The 24,468-nt window shown below is 32.4% G+C and overlaps 1 protein-coding gene across 1 annotated transcript in view; it reads left to right on the top strand.

Annotated features, from left to right (window-relative positions):
* The first annotated feature begins 5,296 nt into the window (after positions 1-5,296).
* The window catches only part of LOC117166856 (myogenesis-regulating glycosidase), a 59,837-nt gene continuing 40,665 nt past the window's right edge, over positions 5,297-24,468 (top strand). The window contains exon 1 of the mRNA XM_033351223.1: positions 5,297-5,526. Coding sequence (XP_033207114.1) covers positions 5,482-5,526 — 45 coding nt within the window. The 5' untranslated portion in view covers positions 5,297-5,481. The remainder of the gene's footprint in view (positions 5,527-24,468) is intronic.

Genomic DNA, 24,468 nt, shown 5'->3' with positions numbered 1-24,468 from the left:
CAAAAAGGCCCGACTAGCCCTTGACTAACCACCAACCAGGCCCTGACTGAAATTTTGACAACAAAAAGCCCAACTAGTCCCTGATTAGTCCCCGACTGGGCACTTTGTCAAAATTAATAACCCGACTAGCCCCCGATTAGTGCCCGACTTGTAATAGGGCCAAATGGGGTTATTTTCACACGGGAAGTTGTCCATTTCTGATTTTTAATTTGGAAAAATACATAGAAAATATACATAATGCTCTTAAAAACATCTTTTGAAAGTTGCAGTATTAAATTTTTTAAATATTATTATCTTTTTAAATCTTTCGACTTAGAACTTTAGCCTAAAGTTATAATGATAATATTCAACTTGAAGTCAAGCAATAATGCAAATCATCCATGAGATAATAAGTTTTAATTTTTGAGAAATAAAATTTCAACTTTTCATAAATTACTATTCATAATATGACTGACCTAGCCGCTTTATAAATTTTTGGCTTTATTTCGTGATCATCTGTCAAATTGACTTTTTACACGACATGGGTTTTACATGGTTTTTTTTTGTACGTGGCTGCGATTCGTTGTCGCGCGTCTTGAATAATAAATAAAATATTTGAAATCATTCTCTATATAATAATGGCTGACGTATAATAAAATTACGATGCATTGTCCATTCGTGCAATATATTTGATCACTTGTGATACGTGTGTACACTTCACTGAACATGTGAAAATTGATATATTATGTAACGAGAATAAAATAATGAATAAGCATGCCTACCTATATTCCACGGGAAAAATGTACTATTCTAAATAAGGAGTGAGTAAGAAAAACCTGCTAGACACTTTAAAAAAATTGAAATAATTACTATTTATATATATTCTATATTTTTAAAATGAATCGATTAATTTATATTACAGCTTTATCAGGTTAATATGTGCACACATTAAATCGAGTTTCAAGTTATGTATTCGATTTTTTACATAAATAATTAATAAAAATAATTTTGCTTTATTAGCAATGAAAGTGATTTTAATGTTAGAAAAATGTCTTGAATTACGATAGTAGATGTAAGATTTCAAATAAGACATAATTTTTATGCAATTTATAAAGAAACATGCATATCAATAATTCAATAACAGTGAATAAGAAATAGAAACTGAGAGCTTCATAACATCAATATTTTTCACATTTTTACTGGAAATAACTGGTAAGAAGGAAGGCTCAATGTTATTTTATTAGGCGCGATTAAAAAGAAAACAACATAGTAAAATTACCTACGCATTTATTTTACTTTACTTGTTTTGCCGTTTAGACTAGTTAAAACAGTTAGCAATTAGCATCATTCTGAATTGTTTTGAAAAAGGCAATGTATAAAAAAAATTACTGAATATTCACACCATTAGAATCAAAATAAAAACATTCAAATTAAAAAATTAAAAAATTTCTAATCTAAAAGTCCCTTAAGTCCAAGTTTTTCTATGCCACACACGGTGCTAACAAACCAAGTGGTTTTCTTCTCACTAAATCTCCTAGGTTAGTTGATGCAAATAATTTAACTATTCACGCAAAAATTGTTTGAAATATCCTGACGCCGTATATTCAGTTAGCGGCTTCGATAAGGCATGCACTTCGAACAGCAGTGATATGAATGTGTGCAGGGGTCTCTCAGACCCGAGTATGGCTTTGCGCGTTAATTTTTGAAAAGGTGAGTAGATATTTTTAACTAAATGGAAAATTTATTAAGGGGCACAGTATGCACATTTTATTGAATATAAAGTTAAAATTAGATAATTTTTCCATAAGTAATCGTGCTCACAGTCGGCATAAAAACATTCATACATACATACATGCATCAATGCATAAATGCTTGCATGCATATACATTCATGCATGCATACGTATACACAGAAAAACATAAAAATTCGTAAAAACTTGTTTTTCGGGTTCAGAGGGTGTCAAAAAGTGGACATTTCACCAAGTAGAAGGGGGGGGGGATAACCAATAACAAATGAAAAAAGACGAAAGAAAAGGAAAAAGTCCACCAAAACCAACCTCTCACATATTTCTTTCTCCGTGTATTTTTTATACTACTAGGGAGGAGCCCACATGTTTCGGGCCAATTTAAATCCCCAAATCAGGGATTATTTATATGAAAACTACATGGTCTGATTGAAATATTCTGAAGCTAGTTAAAATCAAACATATAATACCTACAGTTAAAAACAGATATACATATATACATTTCCGTCTTTAAAAGAGGTTATCTTATCTAATCTTGCATTCATTAGAGAAAAAATTGACAGGGATATAAAAATTATTTCTTATGATGAGAATGCAAAGCAATAGTTTTAACTAAAAAGAAAAACTTGTTTCCTGATCCCAATATTTATTTTTGTCAATGAAAATAATCTTGATATTTTTAACCGATTACCACAAATTATTATCAGTGATATTTCAAAAATTGAGGTTTTATTTTAATATATGTAAAAAAAACTTGAAAATTCAAACTTAATAAATCAGAAAGATAATCTTTCACAAAAAAAAATAAATAAAATAAAAATGATTTTTGAAAAATCATTCCTTTCAAATTTTTAGAGAGAGAGAGAGCAACATTTAATCAAGACCATTTTTTTATACATAGCTTTTCGTATTTTTTTCGTAGCATGTGTCGTTTTTCAAAAAACTTAATTTTATTATTTTTGATGCTGTTGTTTACGAATGAAATAAAAATTATGCGTCCTATTCAAAAATGAATAACAAAATAATGAAAAAATTTTTAATCTTTTTTAACTGCCCATTTTTTGTCAATTCATCTTTTTTCGTATCTTGTATAGTTTGAACTCAAAATGGAATTTTTTATTTTTCATTATTTTTCGTGTGATAAAGATGTTATTTTTCGAGAAAATGAAAAAAATATGTCATGTCAATCTTGCAGGATGTATAAGAAGAATCATTATTGTCCGCTGACTTTTTTATATCGTGCGTTGTTTGGCTTCAAATTTTAATTTTTTGTGCTTTTTTTTAAATTTTGTAAATGCTGTAACTTTGGTACTTTGATTTTTATCGAAAGAAGTCATAAACATAAATTGTTCTTCCTTTCACGAACTACGAGTGTCGGAAAACAGATTTTTTAAATATTGAAAAATATAGTCTGAACAATTTTTAAGATGCTCTAATTTTGTTAATTTGTATCGAGAATAGCTGGTTAACAAACTTGACCTTCAGTTTAGGACAGTTAGAGAATATACTAAAGGCCAATCCAATCGCTCAATTCTTTTGAAAGTTCTGGTGCTAATAGAGTAAAAATCTGCACACACAGAAGGTCTCAAAACGTGGACATTTGACAAAAACAGTGGATGTGTGGGGGGGGGGGGGCGGTAAATTTTGCACAAATGTAATACCTTCTCTGATGTGTATGTAAAAAAATTTTGTTATTATAAATTTTATTGCAACTTGTGTCGTTTTCCATAAATATAATTTGTTTATTTTCAATGTTATTTTGCACAATTTAAACCAAAAATGCGCATATCAACGTGAAGTGGTTATGAGAAAATGTTCAGATATAATTTAGACGACAAATTTTATTAATTTCAATTAAATTGTAGCTTGTGTCGTTTTTCCACAAATTTAATCGTTTTTTTCATTTTGACTATATTTCTGTAACAAAAGTTTTTCCAAATACAGTGAAACTCTTCCATAGCTCTGATTTCGGCGTCTATTCTCAGAATGCCTATAGAAGGGAGGGCTTTTGAAGAGATCTGCCGTGATTTGAGAAAACACCGTTAACTGCAAAAAATCGAAACTTTTAGAATAATTATTGCTAAATTTTGGAAAAACGCCGTTAACTGGAAAATTTGGCGAGTCGTGGCTTACACCGTTCTCCGGAATCATGGAATCTCGAAAAAAAACGTCTGTGATTCGAGAAACGCCGTAACTGCATTTATTTTTAGCTGCGAAATTCTTTTGTTGTGAATGGCGTTTTTTCAAATCACGACAGGCCTATTTCTGAGGTCCGTGATTCGAAGAGAGCCGTAACTGCCCGTTACGGCGTTTTCTGAATTTCAGCATCCCAATCAACACCGTTAACTGCATTTTAGACAATTAATTGACATTTTTTAGCAATTTTTGTTGCAAAAATGAAAAGTTTATATGCAAATTAATCAAGAACAACAAAAAACTGCAAAAAATGAATTATAATCCACGATACACGCGAGTAAAGATTGGAACAGTTTTAGTCGATTTTCTCGGCTTCGTTCATTTTGCAGTTAACGTTGTTTTCTCATACCACGGCAGAGATTCACTGTATTTTCTTTTTAATTGTCAATGTCATTTTTCACGATTAAAACAAAAACTATGCATTTTATTGAAAATAATAAATAACAAACTTCTACCTTTTTTATAAACAAATTTTTATCCATTTTTAACTAAAAAATTTTTTTTAACGAAGTAGATCAATTTGCAACCAAATAGTCGAATTTTTAACCAAAAGAGATAAATTCTGAACCAAGAATATAGTAGTAGAAAAATGTACCTTAGAAAAGGAGAAAAGAGGGGAATAGAAGAACAAGTGGGAAGTTTCTATTCAGATGCTTTGCATATAACATAAAACCACTAATTTTCTTCCTTTCAAGGATTTCAAAAAATTTCTATTCACATTTATATTTGTTATGTGTGATGTTACATTGGTCAGTAGCCCCGCCACCCCCTACGTCACAAATCGTCACAAACCATCATAAAACCTCTTACCCCCTCCTCCCCTCTGGCAATGTGACTTCGTTTGTGCACGGCCCGAGAAATTATTATTAATCTATTGTCAGATTTATAAATAAAATGATAAAAATTCCAAGAATATTGTCAAAAATCCTTTAAAATTTGAAGCTTCTTTTTACCTAAAAATTGAAAGCTCATATCCAATACAAATTACAACCCCCTTATCCATGTCGGGTTTTAGAAACACTGTTTCTAAAAAGAAAGCTAGAAACTTGCTGTTTTTTTGAAATTGTACAAAAATGACCCCTAGACTTTAAAAAGCCATGGGAATCTTTTCGAAAGTCACATGAGCTCTAAGAAAGCTTTCGGTAGCCGAACACAATAGGAGCTTTTATCTGCTTAAACACATATCGTAAACTACATAAACTTAAACATTCTCAATTTAACCATACATATATACATATCAAATGTAATCATGCATGTACACAACGATATTGACTCATTTGTGCGCAAGTTGCATACTTATAGGCACGTGTGTTCGCGTATGTAATATATACGTGACCCGACACATTGAGATAGAAGAGCTAAGAAGATATCGCTAAGTGGTTGCCGATATACGGTTCCAGTTCGCGCGAGCAGTTTGTAACTAACTACCTGTTCGAGAAGTTGATTCCCATTTTGAGATGGTTTCACCATTTTTTAATTTATTCATTTTTAATCCGTCAAATCGAGATTTTCAGTGATTCATGTATTAGTCAAGAAACTTGTGAAAAAAAAAAAGAAAAAAGATGAACGGCATTAAGAAGAAAAAGAAGAAGTCCAAGAAGCCAAAGGTATAAGTAAAACATTCCTAACTTTTCAAAATTCAAACATTCACCACTTCATACATTTTTTTAATTTATTTAAAATCAAAATTAATACAAATGTCACACTCATTTTCCATCTGAAAAAAAATCAAAACTTTTTTCTCGAAGAGCAATTTACGTATTTTAGAAGGAACTGTATTTTAGAACTGTTTCTGATTCGGTCAGAATGTGAAATAATTGAAGATTACCACATGTTTACAATTGTTGTGAAAATCGTGCTATTTCTTCAATTTTCTGACTTCAGGTAGCTGTAGAGCCAAAAATCATATCTCTCAAAAGAATATTTTTTCTATGATATTAAAAATGAAATTAATATTAGTGGCGATGACTTTACAAATAAAAAAATGCTCAACGAAAAAGTTTCAAAACATACAAAAACATTTATGTTAACTTTATCCTTACTTAAATTTTGTTCTTACTATAGCTTTTTACCAACTTTTGTAAAATATTTGCATTCGAATAAATGTTGGCTTATTTTTTCAGGGAAAGCATTCTCAATCACTCTATTGTGTCCAATTTGAAAAGTAAATTTTTTTGTGAATGAAATCGTTTAAGGAATTTAAAAACACATTTCTTTTTTAAATATATCTATTTTAAGACAATTTACTTTAAAAAATGTAAACAGCACAACTGACGGGAATATATTACCCGACATAATAAGCCATAATTGGTTAAAATTTCAGCATTTGTAAAAAATGGATATAAAGCGACAGGAAGAACAAATTCGATTACAAAAACTCGTGTTAAAAGAAACATTTTTCCTTAGATTTAAACTTTTTCCTAAAAAATAATGTTTTTTCTTTCATAAAACGTGATTAATAATATTATGTTACTTTTTGTAATAGTAGAAAACTTTCTTTAACAGAGCACGGAGTTTTGGCACGAGAAATTCATTCAAGAATACTCGAGCCAAAAGTCAGGTTTCTGCAAAAAATAATTTTTCTAGAATTTTAATAATCGAAATAATATTATCAGTTATTTCTTATGAAAAGCATAGTTTTTTATGAAAAAGGTTAAAATTTACCAATAATACCTAATTTAATAGTAATTTTTGTAAATGTCATGTTTCTTATTGTCGTTTCTTACCAATTTTTTAAAAAATGTTTGAATTTTAATAAATCATACCTTACTTTTTCAGGGAACATATTCCATATAACTCTGCTGTTTCCAATCGTTAAAATAATTAAACAATTTTTAAATTTAGTCATTTGTTTAAAAAATATTTGCCTTCTTAAGAAATTGTTTTAACGATTTCAGCCATAGAAAAATTTACTTGAAAAATTGTAAACAGTAGAATTGTAGAGAATGTTTTTCCCGAAAGAGTAAACCATCATTTATTAAAACTTAACCATTTTGAAAAAATTGAGAAGAAGTGATAGTAAGAATAATCTTAGTTACATTAGACATTGTTGAAATAAATGTTTTTTTAAGTTAAAGATTTTTTTCAAACCAATTTTTGCTATTTGAGATGACATAATCATTATTATAATCTTGATTCTCAAAATTATAGAAAAACTTTAAATGCGAACTGAATTAATAGAAACCAATAATAAAATATAACTGTTTTTGGTTGAAAAGTCTAATACTATATTTTTGGTTGCATTCATCTCGTTTGGTTAAAAATTCTACTGTTTGGTTGAAAATTTTAATATTTTTATGAAAATGCAACTACTTTGTTCCAAAGTCATATTTGTTAGTCAAAAATTAAACTACGTGGTTGAAAGTTTTTTGTTTGTTAAAAATTCCCTTTTTTGGTTTAAAAATTCATATATTTGCTGGAAGATCTTACTATTTTGTCGAAAATTCGTTTAATTTTTAGTTGAAAAATTATCTTTCTTATCTTTAATTTGAACTATTCCGATTAAACTATTAGGTTGAAAATTGATCTTTTTTGGTAGCTGTTGTTGAAGATTCACAATTTTAGCTGGAAATTCATTTCTTTGGTTGAACTTTGAAATATGTTTTTAAAATGTATTTATTTTTCTCAAGATATATAATTTTCGTTGAAAATTAATTTTTTTAGTTTAACATTAAACTTTTTTTTGCAAATTTGGTGGTGTTTTTGTTGTTATTTAAAATTAGGTTTTTAAACTAAAAATTGAACTATTCTATTCCTAGTTCAAAATTTATATTGTCATTGAAAATTGATCTTCGTTAAAATTTGGTTTGTTTTTAATAAACTAATTTTTATTTTAAGGTGAAATCTTTTTTGATTAAAGATTCACAATCTTAATTGAAAATTCAACTATTTGGTAGCAAATTGACTTTTTTTTGGTAAAAGTATCTATTTCCGGGTTGAAAATTCAACTGTTTTGTACACAATTTTTCTTTTAATTTGAAAATTAAACTATTTGTTGGAGAATTCATATTTTTGTTGAAATTCCAACTATTTAGCTAAAAATTAAATTGTTTATTTGAAAATATAACTAAAAGTGGAAACAGTATTGTTGTGTAGAATTTTTCAAAATAAGTCATAATTGATTAACATTCAACTTTTTTTCCGAAATCCGTAAGAAGCAATAGTAAGAAAAAATTAATTTGCAAGAAACATTGTGCAGATTCAAGAAGTTATTACGTCGAGCAAATTAGTTCTGCGGAGTAATTGTTACAGATTAAAAGAGTGATTTTTCGCTGTGCACAATCACGAGATAAAAATCTATTCAATATGAAAAATAAGCATTTATTCCTCAATGATGTAATAAATTGCATGTTAGAAAAACAATTGCAATTTCTTTAGAAAAAAACGTTAAATCAAAATGATTTTCACAACAAGATTTATATAAATTGCACAAAAGTTGCAAAAAATTAAAAAAAAAAACTATTTTTCAATATAGAATAACACATTTTTTGATTATTGTATTACATTTCCCGATTTTCTATCATCAAAAACTCATTTTTAACGCTCTTCCAGATTTGATATCTTATCGAAAGGTGATCTGATAAACTCATTAAGTGATTACGCGACTTGAACTTGTCACAATTAACGTCAATATTCAAGTACTTCCTAATTTTATTACTATCAATCTAAGGACAGTCACATGTGCTACAGAAACAAAAAAAAAACTTTACAACTGTAAAGATTATTGGTTGCAAACACATTCTGTGATAGTTTATCAGTATACGTTATTCAATCATAGTTCAATGATTACGCATAAATTGAAAATTATTTTAGTCTAAACATTTCAAGGATCAGTTTCAAACTATAGTTTTGTGGTCGAAAATGAGTCAGAATCTTTTTGTGCCATTAAGAAAGAGTAAAAAAGCAAAAATGACTAAAGAATTGAACATAATGCTGTCACGTGAAGCAAAATAGTGATCGTTGTTGAGTAATAAGCATTGGCATTGATATGACTATAAATTCTTAAGAACTGTTTCTTTCATATTCTATCCTTATGCTCGTTAAAATTCAGCTTCTTCAATTTGTCGCATCCCAGGCAGAACTGTTCTACTAAATTGAAAAAGAACTTTAAATAACAGATTTGTTCACGAAATTTTGCAATTCTAAATTTTAAAAATAAATCTAGATAAAAATAAGTCAAAACAGGTGACAATTAATTGTCAAATATGGGGAAAAAGTTTGAAGAAAATGATGCTGAATAAAAGAAGTTTCGTTAAATAAAGAAGAAACTGATTAGCGAGTTTTGTCTAATTTGTGAAAAGACTAAATATTTTCTCAAAAATTGTATTTGATCATTGATGTCAGTTCAGGGCCCTTCTGAGTTAAAATAAATGATTTGTCTCATCAATCAGTTCACCAAAATTGCTATTTATTTTTATTCTCACGATTAACTAAACAAGTGAATATGAGAAAAAGTTTCCTTTCCAGAAACTAAAACTTTCCTCTTCGAATATTCACAGCATTTCCTTATAATTTCACAATTTTCTTATTATGCATAACATACTCTCGACTATTTATTATTTATTATTTATTTATTTATTATTTATTATTATTTTATTATATTTAGATATTTCCTCCAAGGAATTCAGAATACCTTATTGTTCTCACATTTCGAAAAGAAATACAAACTTTGAAAACGTTTAAATCAGATAAAATTCAATGTATTTTTTATTGAACAAAACCAAAATTGATTAAAAATATATAAAATTCTATCCGATTACACCGTTCCTAAAGTTTTTAAAAAATGCGAGAACATAAAAATGATGACTACAGTAATGCTAAAATGTGAAAAGATAAAAGCGAGGTCATTTTGACTTTAAACGAAAACTACTTATGTAAATCTCAGATACAAGAAATAAGTTCATCTAATTAAAACGTCAATAACATTTAATGTGATTTCCAATTTGTAAATGTCGTATGCCAATATCCTCGTGTTTAATGACGCTCTTAGGTCGAGATCGCTATAATTACGTAAAATCCCAGTGGGCATTATCTGGTTTCCTAAATAAGAAAATCGGATTTCAGTATACTTTTAATCTTAAATATATTTTTTTTCTTTTTATGATGCCTTTGAGTCCATAAATTTATATTATCCAATTAATATAATTACTTAAGATTCTGGGCTTTTAAAAATTCTTATGATATTAAACTTTTGGGATTTACAGAGTTTCATATAGAGGATTAATTGAAAACTAATTTCACATTAATTTAAACAAATTTAGAACTATATTATGTGTTTTTTAATGTTTAAAAAAACTATATCTAGGGGGAATGTGCATAAATTACGTTAAGTTTTTCTCTACCGCTTTCTTTGGGTCGGTGAGTTTAGCCCCCCCCCCCCCCCCCCCCGCGTATCTGACGTAATTTTTGTGGCCAACCTTTTCTTCGTGTGCATATGTTGAAGGGTGATTCAAAAATAATCAAAGACGATTTAGAGATTTGGGGGGGGGGGGGTGGTAAAAATCACCTATTTATTATGAATTAACAAAGTAAGTCAATTTTAAATCAAATGTTTGAATTTTCAAAAACAAAAATGAATTCTCAACAAAAGTTTAATGTACAAAATTAAAAAATGTATTTTAACCTAAAGAAAAGATTTTCATTTTAAATCAAAAGCAGTTAAACTAAATCAACAAAAAGACGAATTTTCAATACAATTTTTGATTTTCAGACTTTTCAGCCAATAAAGAAAACAGATTTTTCAAACTGTTGAATTTTTAACCACAAAAAAAGACTACCAAGAACATTAATTTTAAACGAATTTTCAAGAAATTTCATAAACTTTAAACCAAATAGTTTATTATTTATTCTAAAAAACTCAATTTTTAACAAACAAAGCATATTTTAATTCTCAGTAAAAACATTAATGTCAAAAAAAAAATTATCTACAAAACAGTTGAACCTTTCTACCAAATTGTGGAATTTTAAAGATGAAAAGACAAATTTTCCATACAAAAACAGTTGACCTTTATCACAAGAATGTTAAGTTTCAATAAAAAATTTAACTTTGTTTCATATAGTTACATTTTTAGTAAAAAAATTTATTTTCAACCTAAAAATAGAGTTTTCATCAAAGCAGTCGAATTTTTAATCAAAGAAATAAATTTTCAACTACTATTATATTGTTACAAATTTCTGGTATTTGGTTAGAGATGCATAATTTTAGTTGACCATGCATATTTTTGGTAGAAAAATGAAATATTTTGTTGAAATTTTTTTTTGTAAATTTATGTTTTAAGGCCATGTGATGATTGGGTCACGTGACCAGATTCCTATCTTACCGACCCATTTTTTATTTCCAAACTTATTTTCACACGTAGCACCATATCGAGTTAAAAATTTTGGGATAATAAATAAAACGCATTAAGAAAGGTGGCTCCAGTCCTAAATTTTTATAATGATAAAAAAAGTTTGTTTTAATATTAATAATTTTTTTTTGCTTTTTTCATGATTATTAAAATTTAGGATCAGACCCACCTTTCTTAGTGCTTCTTATTTATCATCCCAAATTTTCAACTCAATGCGGTGCTTCGTGTGAAGATAAGTTAGGAAATAAGAAAAGAGTCGGTAACGCAGGAATATGGTCACGTGACCCATTCATTACATGGCCTTAAGGGAAAATTTAACAAACTGAAAATTTCCTATTTTGTAGAAATTTCTTTCGTTTTTAGTGGAAAATTTATTTGATAGATAACTGTTCCAATTAGTTTAGTTCGTTTAGTTTAAATCAGGATGAAGAGCTCCAATGGAGCCCCCTGGTGCTCGAGCAATAAAGCCTATTGCGCCACACCCTTAACTATTCGCTCTCAGTAGTAGACCCCAGGCAGACCTCTTGATGAGGCCTAGTATGTCAAACAGTGATTTCGTTATAATTTCCTCGGTTTCCATTAAATGGGCCTCAATGGTTTGTTGCCTGAGCCTAGCTAATGCTGGAACCTGGCACAAGGCATGCAGAGATGTTTCATCATTCCTGCCACAATTCTTGCACTCTATCGTGGGCTTGTCTCCAATATTGTTCATTTGATAATTCATGCGGTTGTGTGCTGCAATCATATAAATCACTGTCCTGATGTTTTTCTTTGGTAAAACCAGAATTATCCTGGCTCTTTCCATCCTGTACGTATAGCCCGAGATGGTTTTCGCCTATTAAAATCCCTTTTGTTTGAAATATCAATAATCAATCAATTATTTATATTCTTCTATGCTTCTCTAGCTCTAAAATTCAAACCCCGATCTGCTGATTTTTAACATACTGGACCCTTTCGCCCCGCCCCTAAAATCTAGGGAGATCCTCCACTGCCTCTCCTCTCATTGAATGGTTAAAATAAAGGTTAAATTTTTTCTGCAAGAAATTAAGATAAATATACATATTAGAAATTTATTGTTTGCCTCTATAGATCGTTTTAAAATCCAACATCGTGTTGGGAAGCTTGTTGTATTTTTTTTTGAAACTTCGATGTATTTTGAAAATTAACAAATCCGCTATCTCTCAGAAGGTAAAAAGTCAAATTTGTTTAAAGTCCTATCATTGTTTTTTTTTTAAATTTGGTATTAGTATAGTGAATGTAAATTATCGATAGTGAGTTTTTCGATGATTAAGTCTTATTTATTTAAAATTAGAGCAGAAGAAGAGAGGAAAATACAAAACGACTTCGAACGAAGCAAGAAACTGCTTTATAAAAAAATGAAAGGAAACAAAAGCATAGAATTTGTCAACATGAGAAATAATGGGGGGAAATGGTATATGATGCAGACGTAATACTAGAGGCTTTCAGAGACTATTTTAGGAGACAATTCGGAGATGAAGCTATAGGACACCACAACTGCGATGTTGAACACGATGCGATAGAAAACTCAAGTGAGAAAGTCTGTGTCACTGAGGTTAGGGATATAATTAAGAACTTGAAAACCGGTAAGGCTGCCGGGGTAGACGGTATTAACACTGAAATGCTTAAACACGGTGGCGAGTGCATACCAAATAGACTGTGCGAATTGATAAATTTATGTTTCGAGATGGGAGCCGACCCAGACGATTGGAAAAAAGCGATTAAAATACCAATATACAAGAGAAAGGGAGATAAAATCGACTACAATAATTACAGAAGGATTAGCTTATTAAGTGCCGTAAGTAAAATATACTCAAAAATACTCATTCGTAGGGTAATGAAAATAACAAAAGCAAAGATTTGGGAAGTTCAAAGTGGGTTTATGCCAGGAAGGTCATGTACGGATCGAATATTTAGCTTAAGGCAAATAAAAGAAAAAAGTTTGAGTGTAGGAAAAAAAGTTTTCTGTGCATTTGTTGACCTAGAAAAAGCTTTTTACAAAGTAGATAGAAGTAAACTTTGGGAAGTCCTGAAAGAGTATGGAGTCAATGGGTACGTGGGTTAGCGTTCGTAGATGATAAGGTTGTTATGGCAGAGTCAATCGAAGAACTACCAAGAATGTTAAATAAACTAGATGCAAGCATGAAGAGCATGAGCCTCAAAATTAACGCAAATAAAACAAAAACTATGGTGTTTGAAGGAAAGAGTGAGAAAACACTGTGCAATATTTTATTAAATGATGAGAAAATTGAACAAGTTGATAAGTTCGTATACCTTGGTAGCTTATTTACTAGGGACTAGAAGATAGATGAGGAATTAGATAGACGAATAAATGAAGGTAAGAAGGTTATTTGTAGAGCAGGTCCCCTTATCAGAAGTAAAAATATATCAAATAAAGCTAAAATGGCAATACATAATTCTATATTTGTACCGACTGTACTATACGGTAGCGAGACATGGACTTATCAAGAAAAAGATAAGAGTAGAATTAACGCAATTGACACGAGATTCATGCGCATAATATGCGGGAAAACTCTGATGGACAAAGTAAGTAACGAGATAATTCTAAAAGAATGTGGTGCAGAAGAGACGCTAGTAGACACATGGGAAAGAAATCGGTCAAGATGGTTCGGGCATGTTGAGAGATTGCCAAATGAACGACTAACGAAACAAGTTAGACCCTAGTTAGAAGAGACATAAGAAGTCACAGAAACACGAAAGTCTGCATGAAAAAATGCATGGACATAAAAGAAGCTAGAGAAGTATGCCAGGACAGGGAAGTATGGCGGCAAATAGTTAATAAAAAGAGTGTCAGTAGAGTGAATGACACCTGAAACAAAAGGCCTTGGCCACTAATGGACCCAAGTGGGTAACCCTACATAACGACTTTGTGAGGATCTTCACTTGGGGTGATTGCTAGAGAGATTGATCAGCAACCTGGGTCGGAGCAGTGTTGCGGAACGAACGTGTTATTTACATAAATAACACGAGAATTCTGGATCAATCTGAAAATTCTCTATCCCTTCTACACATTACTCCTATCCCCACCGAGTGAGTCACGCCTACCCCGAAAGCGAAATGGCTTAATATTATATATATACCGAAAATCAGCCCTATGGTAAAAAAGGTTTCTATGATTTCAAGAATAAAAATGATATATGCCATGTCTTATGTAACAAAAAACATTATTTCAAAAAAAATTTAATCATAATAAAAAAAGATAATGTTAACAATAGTTTTTGTAGTGAAATTTTTCCTGCTGTTTCTAATTAAAAATTGTTTAAAAATGGTTGAATTTTAAAACAGCGTAGCTCTTTTCTTCCAGGAAAACATTCCCTACAACATTACTGTTTTTAATGTTTAAAATAAGTAAATAATCTTGAAATACAGTTACTGGTTTTTTTTTTGAGAATTTTGCATACAGAAAAATTTACTTTTGAAGTTGGAAAGAGTATGGGTCGAACTACAAATCCGACTACCCTAGAGTTGGGGAGCCAAAGATAACGGAGTTAATGTAATGGACCGGTAAGATCTCAATACTTTTGAATGGGCGGATCAACTCAGGGATGACCTGCTGGAGTGCTCTGGGGTGCGAAAAACACTCAGTTCTCGCATTTTTCGCATAAACGACTGTGAAACCATGCCGAGGAACTCCGAAAAAGGGGTTATATAAGCAGAGCGTCTACTCAACCGTAGCCAGAATGAGCCAGAACAAGCCGGGAACAGAAAAACAGAGGTGACACTGAGACAAATCGCAAGCAAACACCCCATAGAGAAAGAGCGATGTTTCAGGACTCGCAGAAACATCAACATTCAGGTTTCTCTCAAACCTAAATATCTGGCTGAACTGGATGACGAGCTTCGTGGACATTTTTCCGAAGAATCCGACCTCTGGAATATTAATTGTGGTGTGTATAATGCAGCGAGCGCTTTGGCAGATTCAAACGGTAAAACAAACCAGACGGCTAATCATAAAACCAGAAGACGAATGCATCAACTCACCACAAAGATAGGCCGGGCAAGACAGTACGTCCCTCATTTAGTGTATGATTGACTACATAACATCTGGCAGGAATTTCACCGCCAAGGTTCGACATTTCGCGCGAGAAAAGCGGGTTCGTTATCACACACTGAACAAGTCAAAGCTTCTGTCAATGAGGTAGTATATCGCTGACAGAATACAGGTACTATCTGTCGCAAGGAAAAGCCTAGAGCAGAGAGAGAGAGAGAGAGAGAGAGATAGGCCAGAGTAAATCAACAGTTTTTCTCTGACTTATCCCGACTCTTCAAAGACCCTCAAATTATTGTCAACCATCCGCCCAAACCATAGCAGGTCGAAGCATTTTAGAGAAAAGTCTACGAATTTCGTCATTCAGTGGAATAAGATTCAAAATACATAAATAGCTTCAAGGAGCTTTGCACTGCCTTCATAAAACCTGAGGAAGAATGCCCACTCATCATTTTGGAGGAGGTGAAGAAAGGATTAAGAGGCATGAAGACTATTCCGCTTCGGGACCAGATGCCCCTACCAGTGCCCCTACCAAAGATGGGCAACTTAGCTGATCCGAAGAATTACAGGCCAATTAATTGTCTAAACACACTGTATAAGATCTTCACTGCTATCCTAAATGATAGGATTGTTCGGAAAATTGGACCTGTGTGGATATCGGGAGGACCGGCTCATTGATAGATGTACCTGAAAAGACGCAGCATTCTACCAGCGCGGCCTATCAATGACCTGGATTGATTATATTAAGCTTTCGATTCGACCTACCGTAGATTTATCATCTGTCTTTTGGAAACTTAAAGGTTCATCCGCACATCGAGAGGAGCATAGAGAGGTTGATGCCGCTTAGAAAAACCAGATTTACTATCTCATATGAAAAACATCGTGTGACAACTAACGGCATCACCTTTCAGAGAGGTATTTTTATAGGCGACACCATGATCCCACTCCTCTTTTGCCTCATATTATTACTACTATTTCTCGCACTTCGCCATTCCAAAGGGTACTTTTGCGGCAAACATGTAAATCAGAAGAATAAGGTCCCTCATGTATTTTACATGGTGGATCTTAAGATCTGAGCTAAAAATTAAGAGCGACTACATCTAAGCCTAGAGATTGTCAAAGGACCACTTTAAGGATATTGGAATGGATTTTGGGTTAGAAAAATGCGCCAAGGTCTATTTGGAGCGAGGAAAACTTAAAGGCATCCCCGAAGACCGTGAGCTCGTCGACGGAAGCGCTAGACGACACCTTCGCGCTGCAGAGACCTATACATTCCTATACCTATACATTTATTTGGGTTTCAGAACTATCGGCGAGGAAAAAAGTATCTGCAACGAACATGCTGGCCATCACGGTATCATTTGGAGCGGTTTCATGCACGAAGGATGAACTCAGATCCCTCGATATCGGGACATGAAAGGTCATTTACATGAACAAAAGCATGCACTTAAAGTCTTCTGTTCCGCGAATTTACATATCACGCCGTCAAGTAAGTCGAAGAATACTACATCTTGAATGTGTTTACAACAGGAATATTCAGGGTACAGCAAATATTGTCGCAAACGGGCGGGACCCCCTTTATAAGATGCTCAGGAAGCACACAGAGGTGGGCAAAGGAGCGTCTCTGTACAAAGCGACGGAGGAAACTGCTGAAACACTTGGTCTTGACTTCAACATCAGGGGTGAACAAATTGCATCAAATCTTATCTACTTCAAGTCCTCACTCCTGAAAGCCCGGATTAAGAAAGCACAGGAGAAACACTTCTGTGAACAGCTCTTCGACAAGAGAATTCACGGTATCTTCCACAGAAATGTGGAGGATCAGTCGATGTTGCGTGAGCTAACGTTTGCTTTCCTTAAATCACCCGAATTGAATTTGGGAAAAGAGGGTTTCATTTTAGCATTTCAAGAGGGTGTCATTTCCACTTTATCATATCGTCACCACATTTTAAGCAAAGATATTCCTGATGAAAAATGTAGAGCGTGTCAAGCTCACCCCGAACATGTAGGACACGTACGATCTAGTTGTCCGACTTATACGGGAACGACCTACATACACAGGCCCGATGCGGCACTAAGAGTGCTTTTTTACCTTTTCTGTCACTCTTGCGGCATTAGCCTTAATACCGCTCCGCTAAATGCTCCCAAGGAAATCGAGTCAATTGTCGAAAATGAGAAATGCTACATATATTGGAACTTCATATTATCAACAATTGTTTCTATTGCGCACTCGAAGCCTCACATAGTTCTCTTTGACCTTCAGAAACGAACCATGTTTGTCATCGAATTTTCGGCACCAGCTGACAAAAACATCATAGCCAAGGAAAATGAAAAGAAAGAAAGGTATAGGGACCTTATAAGAGAGTTGCGACGATTATACCTGGAATATTCTGTTAAGCTAATCGTCCTTATTATCGGCGCTCTTGAAGGTATCAAGCTTTCACTGGTTAAGAGCCTGAATTACATCCCTGCGTATCAACAAGATGTTAAGACACTTGCGGGCAAAATGCAGAATGCGGTCGTTCTTGGGTCGCTCAGTGTCTTCAATTTGCACGACAGTTTTGCCAAGTCGTCGTATCAATTCTGACACAGACTGTTCTCAGATATATACCAAGTTGAAGTTGAACAAAATTGCATTATTTAAACGAAATTAAGCTCAAGTGGATCGAATAGTCTGAAATGTCAGCACAATATATTCATTTTTCTAATTACAAAGCCATCGAATATAATAACATGTAGATGGTCAAGTAAGAGACTGGCACATGTTTTTAAGCGGGTGTCCTGCTTTAGAAGTTGCTGAAAATCTATTTTTTTTGTATTGCTTAAATCGATAGATAAGCTATCCATGAATTTATTTGAAAAGTTACAGAGACCAAGTCTAAGTATTTTTTAAAATACGAAGCCGAAAGCAAAGGAGCGTCGACCAGGTGTGCGTGTAATCCACCAGACTCTGCCGCGTGCTTCGCCTCTCTTAATCTTCTGTTCGAAATTTCATATCTGAAAAACCGTGTAGAAATTTCTAAGAGGTTCTTGTATGGGCCAGGCTAGTGTTTCCTTTTTTAATTGGGCTCTAATATGGAAAACTAGTCAGGGTCCCTGTTAGATACAGATAGATATATCAAGGTGTGCAGTTATGTTCAACGAAGGGCATTCAGCGATTTTGATTACCCTGCAGTAGCTCAATTTAAGCATTGGCCAGCAGCGCACAATTTTTGCTGATATCCCTTAAGCGCAACGGATCAAGAGGAAAAACAAGCGCCAGACATTTAGCAGCAAGGAAGTTCATACGGCTCGTAGGCTCAAGCAAATTCTCCTAAACTTATTGTTTAGGAATCTGAAAGGCATTATACGGACCGGGAATAGCTGATTAGCAGATGAGTTCTGTAAGTAACCAAAAATTGATATTTTCTCCTATTGATAACTTTAAGTGCATTTTCTTCAGTTTTTATTTTCACGATTTTTCTAAATTGGCGGGCGTGATGGCAAAAAAACTAAACAGCATTCTTAAGTGCTTTTTTTGCTATTGAAAAACAAAAACAAACATTTCGAACCAGATTTCACGATTTTTTCTGTTTCTTTTCTTAGTTCACAAAGAAGAAAAATATATGCCAATCAAATTTTTTTATGTTTCAGACAAGAGTTACAAGCTGCATCTTTCCCGCCGATTAACAACTGTAGTTGCAAGGCGCTCATGAAATAGGCCGATAATTTTACAGTTATTCATTGTTTTATGTTGAAAATCTTTTTGTATACATTTAAAAAATAGATTAAAATATTCCTCAAAGTTCATTGAGCTAAGTGGTTTTCTTTCATCCAAAAAATTCGCGGAAAACATCTTTTTGGGGGTTTAATAAAGCAGGACACCCCGTTAAGGGCGTTGTAATTGTACAGGGTGTCTGAACAGTTCCGGGGCAACTGAATATTTCCCCAAGTAAGATATTTCCCGAAAATATCAAGGTCATTCTTAGAGTAACTTTCAACGAGGAATTCAATAGTGACCTTGGTTTTGACCTTGTAGATGACCTTCAAGGTTATTTCAATGTCAACCTTTAAAAAATTGAAACTTCCTTATTTGACGTTAACAATAGAAAGAGCGGTAAATTTTATATTCAAAAATGTACGCAGGTCATAGGTCAGGTGTGACCTAGGTGGTCACTCGAAGGTTATATAAACTTAAACAAGGTCTGAATACCTTTGAGACCGCAGCTAGTTATTTGGATTTAATTTCAGCGTTACCTCTTGCCTATCACGCTTTGGGTTGCTTTATTAGCGTTAGTCCCCTTGCATCTCACATTTTAGGGTGCTTGGTTATCATGATTCCCTTCGCCTCTCACGTTTTATTGTGCATGATTATTATTAGTCTCCTTGCCTCTCACGTTTTGAGGAGCTTGATTGTCGTGATTCCCCTTGCCTCTCACGTTTTAGGGTGCTAGATTGTCTTGAGTCACCTTGCCTCTTACATTGTAGGGTGCTTGATTATCATGAGTCCCCTTGCCTCTCACGTTTTATTGTGCATGATTATCATGAGTTCCCTTGCCTCTCACGATTTATTATGCATGATTGTCGTGAGTCCCCTTGCCCCTCACGTTTTAGGACGCTTGATTATCGTAAGTCCCCTTGCCGGTCACGTTTTGGGGTGCTAGATTGTCATGACTCATCTTGCCTTTTAAGTTTTAGGGTGCTTTATTATCATGAGTCCCCTTGCCTCTCACGCTCAAATTTTTGTCCACTCACTTCTAGACAGTGAGCAAACCGATGCGATGATAGAAACCATCAAGAGAATTTTGGATGATGTCGGTAGGAATTAGAGCCGTTTCATCAATTATTCTTTTTTGCAAGTCTGCTTTTTAAAGTTTGGTTTCATACACTCGCTCTTTTAGATAACCCCGAAGAAAATAGTCACTGCATCTAAGTTAGGGCAAACGTCTCGTCCGTAGTGAGGCGGCTTTGTTAAAACCTGAGAGGGAAAAATGGATCAACACTTTATTTCTGTAATATATTTGTAATTAATCATCATTATTATTATTTTATTATTTCATTAAATAGTAATTAAAAAATAAAAACTATTTTTTAACTACACTTATACAGAAAAAGTTACCTTTTACGAAGATTTTAGCAGAATAGGGCAAAAATGAACTGAATCCCATACATTTGGTCCTTTATTTTCCCCTCAGCAATCTCTGAAGTGAAGTTAGCTGTTTGTTGAAGTGAAAATACCTAATAGGCTCTTATCTTATCAGTTTGAATGTTCCCGCCGCTATATCTGAAATATTGCAATGTTTTACGAAACTCCCAATGTTTCATGAAACTTTTCATCAGGCTAAAGTTTCATGCAAATTTACATCCCTACTCATCGCGAAAAACAAATTTCTGTTTTTATTTTACAATTGTATTTACCTTATCTTTCATGTATGACACTAGCCACTGCAAGATTAGATATCTAAGATACCTTTAAACTTCCGCAGAAAATCTAGTGGAAATTTGTTCGAAAGACCAGGCATGAATTTCAATGCAGACGGTCACGACTTAGTTTGTACATCTCGGCTTGGGTGGTTTGAATGTCATATAGTAGGTTTTGACTAACCTAACATTTGGATATTACATCACGCCAAGTACTATTTTTATTCCAAGACTATTTAGTCGCTAGTAAATGAGAGGAAATAAAAAGTTAGGTAATTATTATTATAACTTACCTGCTTATTAACATCTGTTTCAATCAAATAACGACCGACAAAATGATCTTAACAGGTGACTTACAGTTTGTAGACGACACTTCACGTTGCACTGGATGAGAAAAAACAGTTTATAAATGATGCTTTTCCCCTAGATTCTCCAAATGAACCTGTGTGGTTAAAATTTGTTGCAACTCTATTGAACACCGATTTCAGTGTACATTGGAGGATCGGCGATTTTCTGTGCCTGCTCTAGGTGCATTCATGATATTTCTTCTATCATGAAACCGTCTAACAGTTCGTTCAACGCTTGATGCTGCGATTCTATTTGCGCCACCCATAACTGTTTCATTGAAGAGATTTTGCATTTCTCTGTAAGATTGCGTCACCGCACCCGAGCCTCTTCTCAGGAGAAACGACACTCTTTCACTAAGAAGTTCCATTTTGAATAATAAAATTCGGATGTTAATGAGGGTTTATGTCTTTTTTTTGAGTATTTCCTATTTGGAACGGACGCAAAATTTTCTGTAAATGTACAATTCAACACAATTTTGTGTAAATTCTAGAATAGAATTTTAAAAAAGCCTAAAAAATGTTACAAAATCTTGATCGGACAAAATACGAAGAATTTTTGCAAATGTTTTATTTGAAATATGATTTTCCGACTTTTACAAAAAGTTTGTGTAAATGTTGTGTCAAAGGGGAGAGTGGGAGGGAGATGGCCTATGACATGAGTAAATTTTTTAACGTAAAATTTCCCGCTGTTTCGATTGCCGACGTCAGGTAAGGGGGCTTCTATTTTTTTTAATTTACCTGAAAATAACCTTGAAGAGAATTAACAATGTTACGTCTAAGGTAATATCTAAATGCACCTGGCTAAAATAAATAAGTAAGCTCTTAATGAATTATTTCCAGAAGTTGCACTTCTCAGATGTTTCCAAATTATGTTTAAGTTTAAATAACCTATAAGTGACCATCAAGATCACACCTGACACGGTACAGTCAAGCTTACAATTATTATGAAATCTTAAACTTCATTTATAAAATTGACAAAAAAGTTCCATCTAAAATTGTAAATAATTGTAGACAAAAAAACCTTAGTATTCAATAAAAGAATAGTTGAGGATGTAATGGTTCATTTTAAGATATAGTTATTTGAATCTTTGTGGTCTTTCCTTCATTTTATAAATGAGCGTGCTTTTTATGCACCTATAATTGACAACAGCTCATTTTATTTTTTCAAGATTCTTCATAATTATATTTATGTTTTTATTCGATATTGTTTATGAAACATTGTTTAATTCGAAAACCGAGTAAGAATAGAATATTATGGACCATCCTTTAAGGAATTAAAGTAAGCTATTACTAATGAAAAGTGACTGGCTATTAAACTTTCATCTATAGTGGAAGGCAACACACAAATATGCAAATGGCTGTTATAAATATGTTTATTTTTTCTGGTGAATACATTTTCATACAAATATTGGGAGAAAACAGTGCGAGGTGGATACCAGTTAAAACTCAATACTTTACTAGACTTACGCCAATTTTCAACCAAGAAGTATTACTTAATAAACATAATTGTGGAATTTTCAAAGAAGATTTTGAGAAATTCACAATTTGGGGGAATGTTACAAAATTTTGATTTTCCCGTAGCCGGGCAACCAAGAGGGTACAAACAAAAATATGAAATATAGAAACAGTGCATAAGACGTACGAGAGTATGCAAAAAGAAAATTTGAGAAATTTGAATTTCGGAGAGATAGCACGAAATTTTGTTTTTCCCCTAGCCAGGCAACTAAAAGGGTACAAACGAAAATATGGAATGTACAAACGGTAGACACGACGTACAAACGTATGCCAAAAGAAAATTTGAGAAATTTCAATTTCGGGGGAATTGTACGAAATTTTTATTTTCCCCTAGCCGGGCAACCAAGAGGGCAAAAATAAAAATATGGAATCTACAAACAGTACAGGTTCACTTAATTACTATACTATTATTTTTATTGCAACAACTTTTTCAAAGTTAGTTTTATTGCTTCTTTTTAGTATTTTTTAATAAGAGCTTGATTTCAAAAATTATTTTTATCTTTTTTTTACGTTTTTGGCACTTTCGTTTGGGATAATTCGGAGGACTAACTCTAATTTAAATTACACTCTCCAAGACCATTTCAACTATACCCAAATACCCATATTGTCCGCGTTTTCTAACACTGTGATAATTTAAATGCAAGATTCATACGTACTGGATTGGTCCAAATTAATACGAAAAAAAAATATCCATTAAATTTTATAGAACTAACTCTATAGCAGAGGATACGATGGTAGTTTAATAAAAGTTGAAATCGTCTTTGTTTTACATTGCGTTGAACTATGCAACGAAATGTGTAACAAAGTTCTATAAAATCTAAAATACAGTCTATATCGAAGAAGTCTCGAAACTATAGAGAACAGTTCTATAAAATGATAACCGATTTATCACCGCAAAAAATTAATCTCTTGTATTATTATATTATTACAATTATACTCTAATATTTTTTCACATGTTTAAGTACACAATTATTTACTATTACACAATCACTACACTGTTTATAATCGCACGCTATGAAAATTTTTATTCGCTGTGGTGTTCAAACTCTATAAGTTTCGCGTTCCTAATTCTTAACGCCTAAAGCAAAAAAAAAATGACTTTTTATAAACTTCATTTTTTTAAATTAAATGATCATCTCATTTTCGTCAATTAATGACGCAATTAACGAATTTTAAGAGTAATATTTTTTTGCTTAAGATATGTTTGAAATTATTTAAACAATTAATAATCACCTACTTGCCCCTTTTCATTGAGGGAAGGTTGAGAAAAGTCTAGTTTTTTTTAATCTTTCACACTATGTTGCCTATTATTCAGGATTACTTTTCCGTTCTGTTGCATAATTATAATTTAAGCAAGGTTTACATGCAAACTATTTTCAATTCACAGATTCCATTGATCTACGGTGATGATTTTAAGAAGAAAAAAACGCATAAAAAATAAATTTAATTGTTTAAACAAACTATTATTGCTTACAAAATATACGGTATACGTTCTAAGATAACGAAATAATGTGAGAGATTCGAAAAAACTAGACCTTTCTTCATCTTCCCTATGAAAAGCCGCAAGTGAATGATTATTAATTGTTTAAATAAATGCCAATTATCTTAAATAAAAAACTTCAAATTCGTTAATTGTGTCATTAATAGCAGAAAAAATAAGTTTTCATGAATTATAGAGAAATAATTTTTAAGCAAATAGAAATTGTTTAAACAAAAGAAAATGGTTTAAACAAATGGAAAATGTTTTAAAAAATAAAAAATATTTAAACAAATAAAAATTGTGTAGAAAATATTTTTATATGATTTCGAAAAAAATATTACCCACAACATCTGTGAAGTGTGTCTTTAATTACAGGAAACAAGCATTAAGAGGTGACTATACTTTAATTACGGAAAAGAAACAAGGTGGGGGGA

This window comes from Belonocnema kinseyi, chromosome 2, assembly GCF_010883055.1.
Source record: "Belonocnema kinseyi isolate 2016_QV_RU_SX_M_011 chromosome 2, B_treatae_v1, whole genome shotgun sequence".
Taxonomy (NCBI): domain Eukaryota; kingdom Metazoa; phylum Arthropoda; class Insecta; order Hymenoptera; family Cynipidae; genus Belonocnema; species Belonocnema kinseyi.
This window is presented reverse-complemented; position numbering and strand designations above follow the sequence as displayed.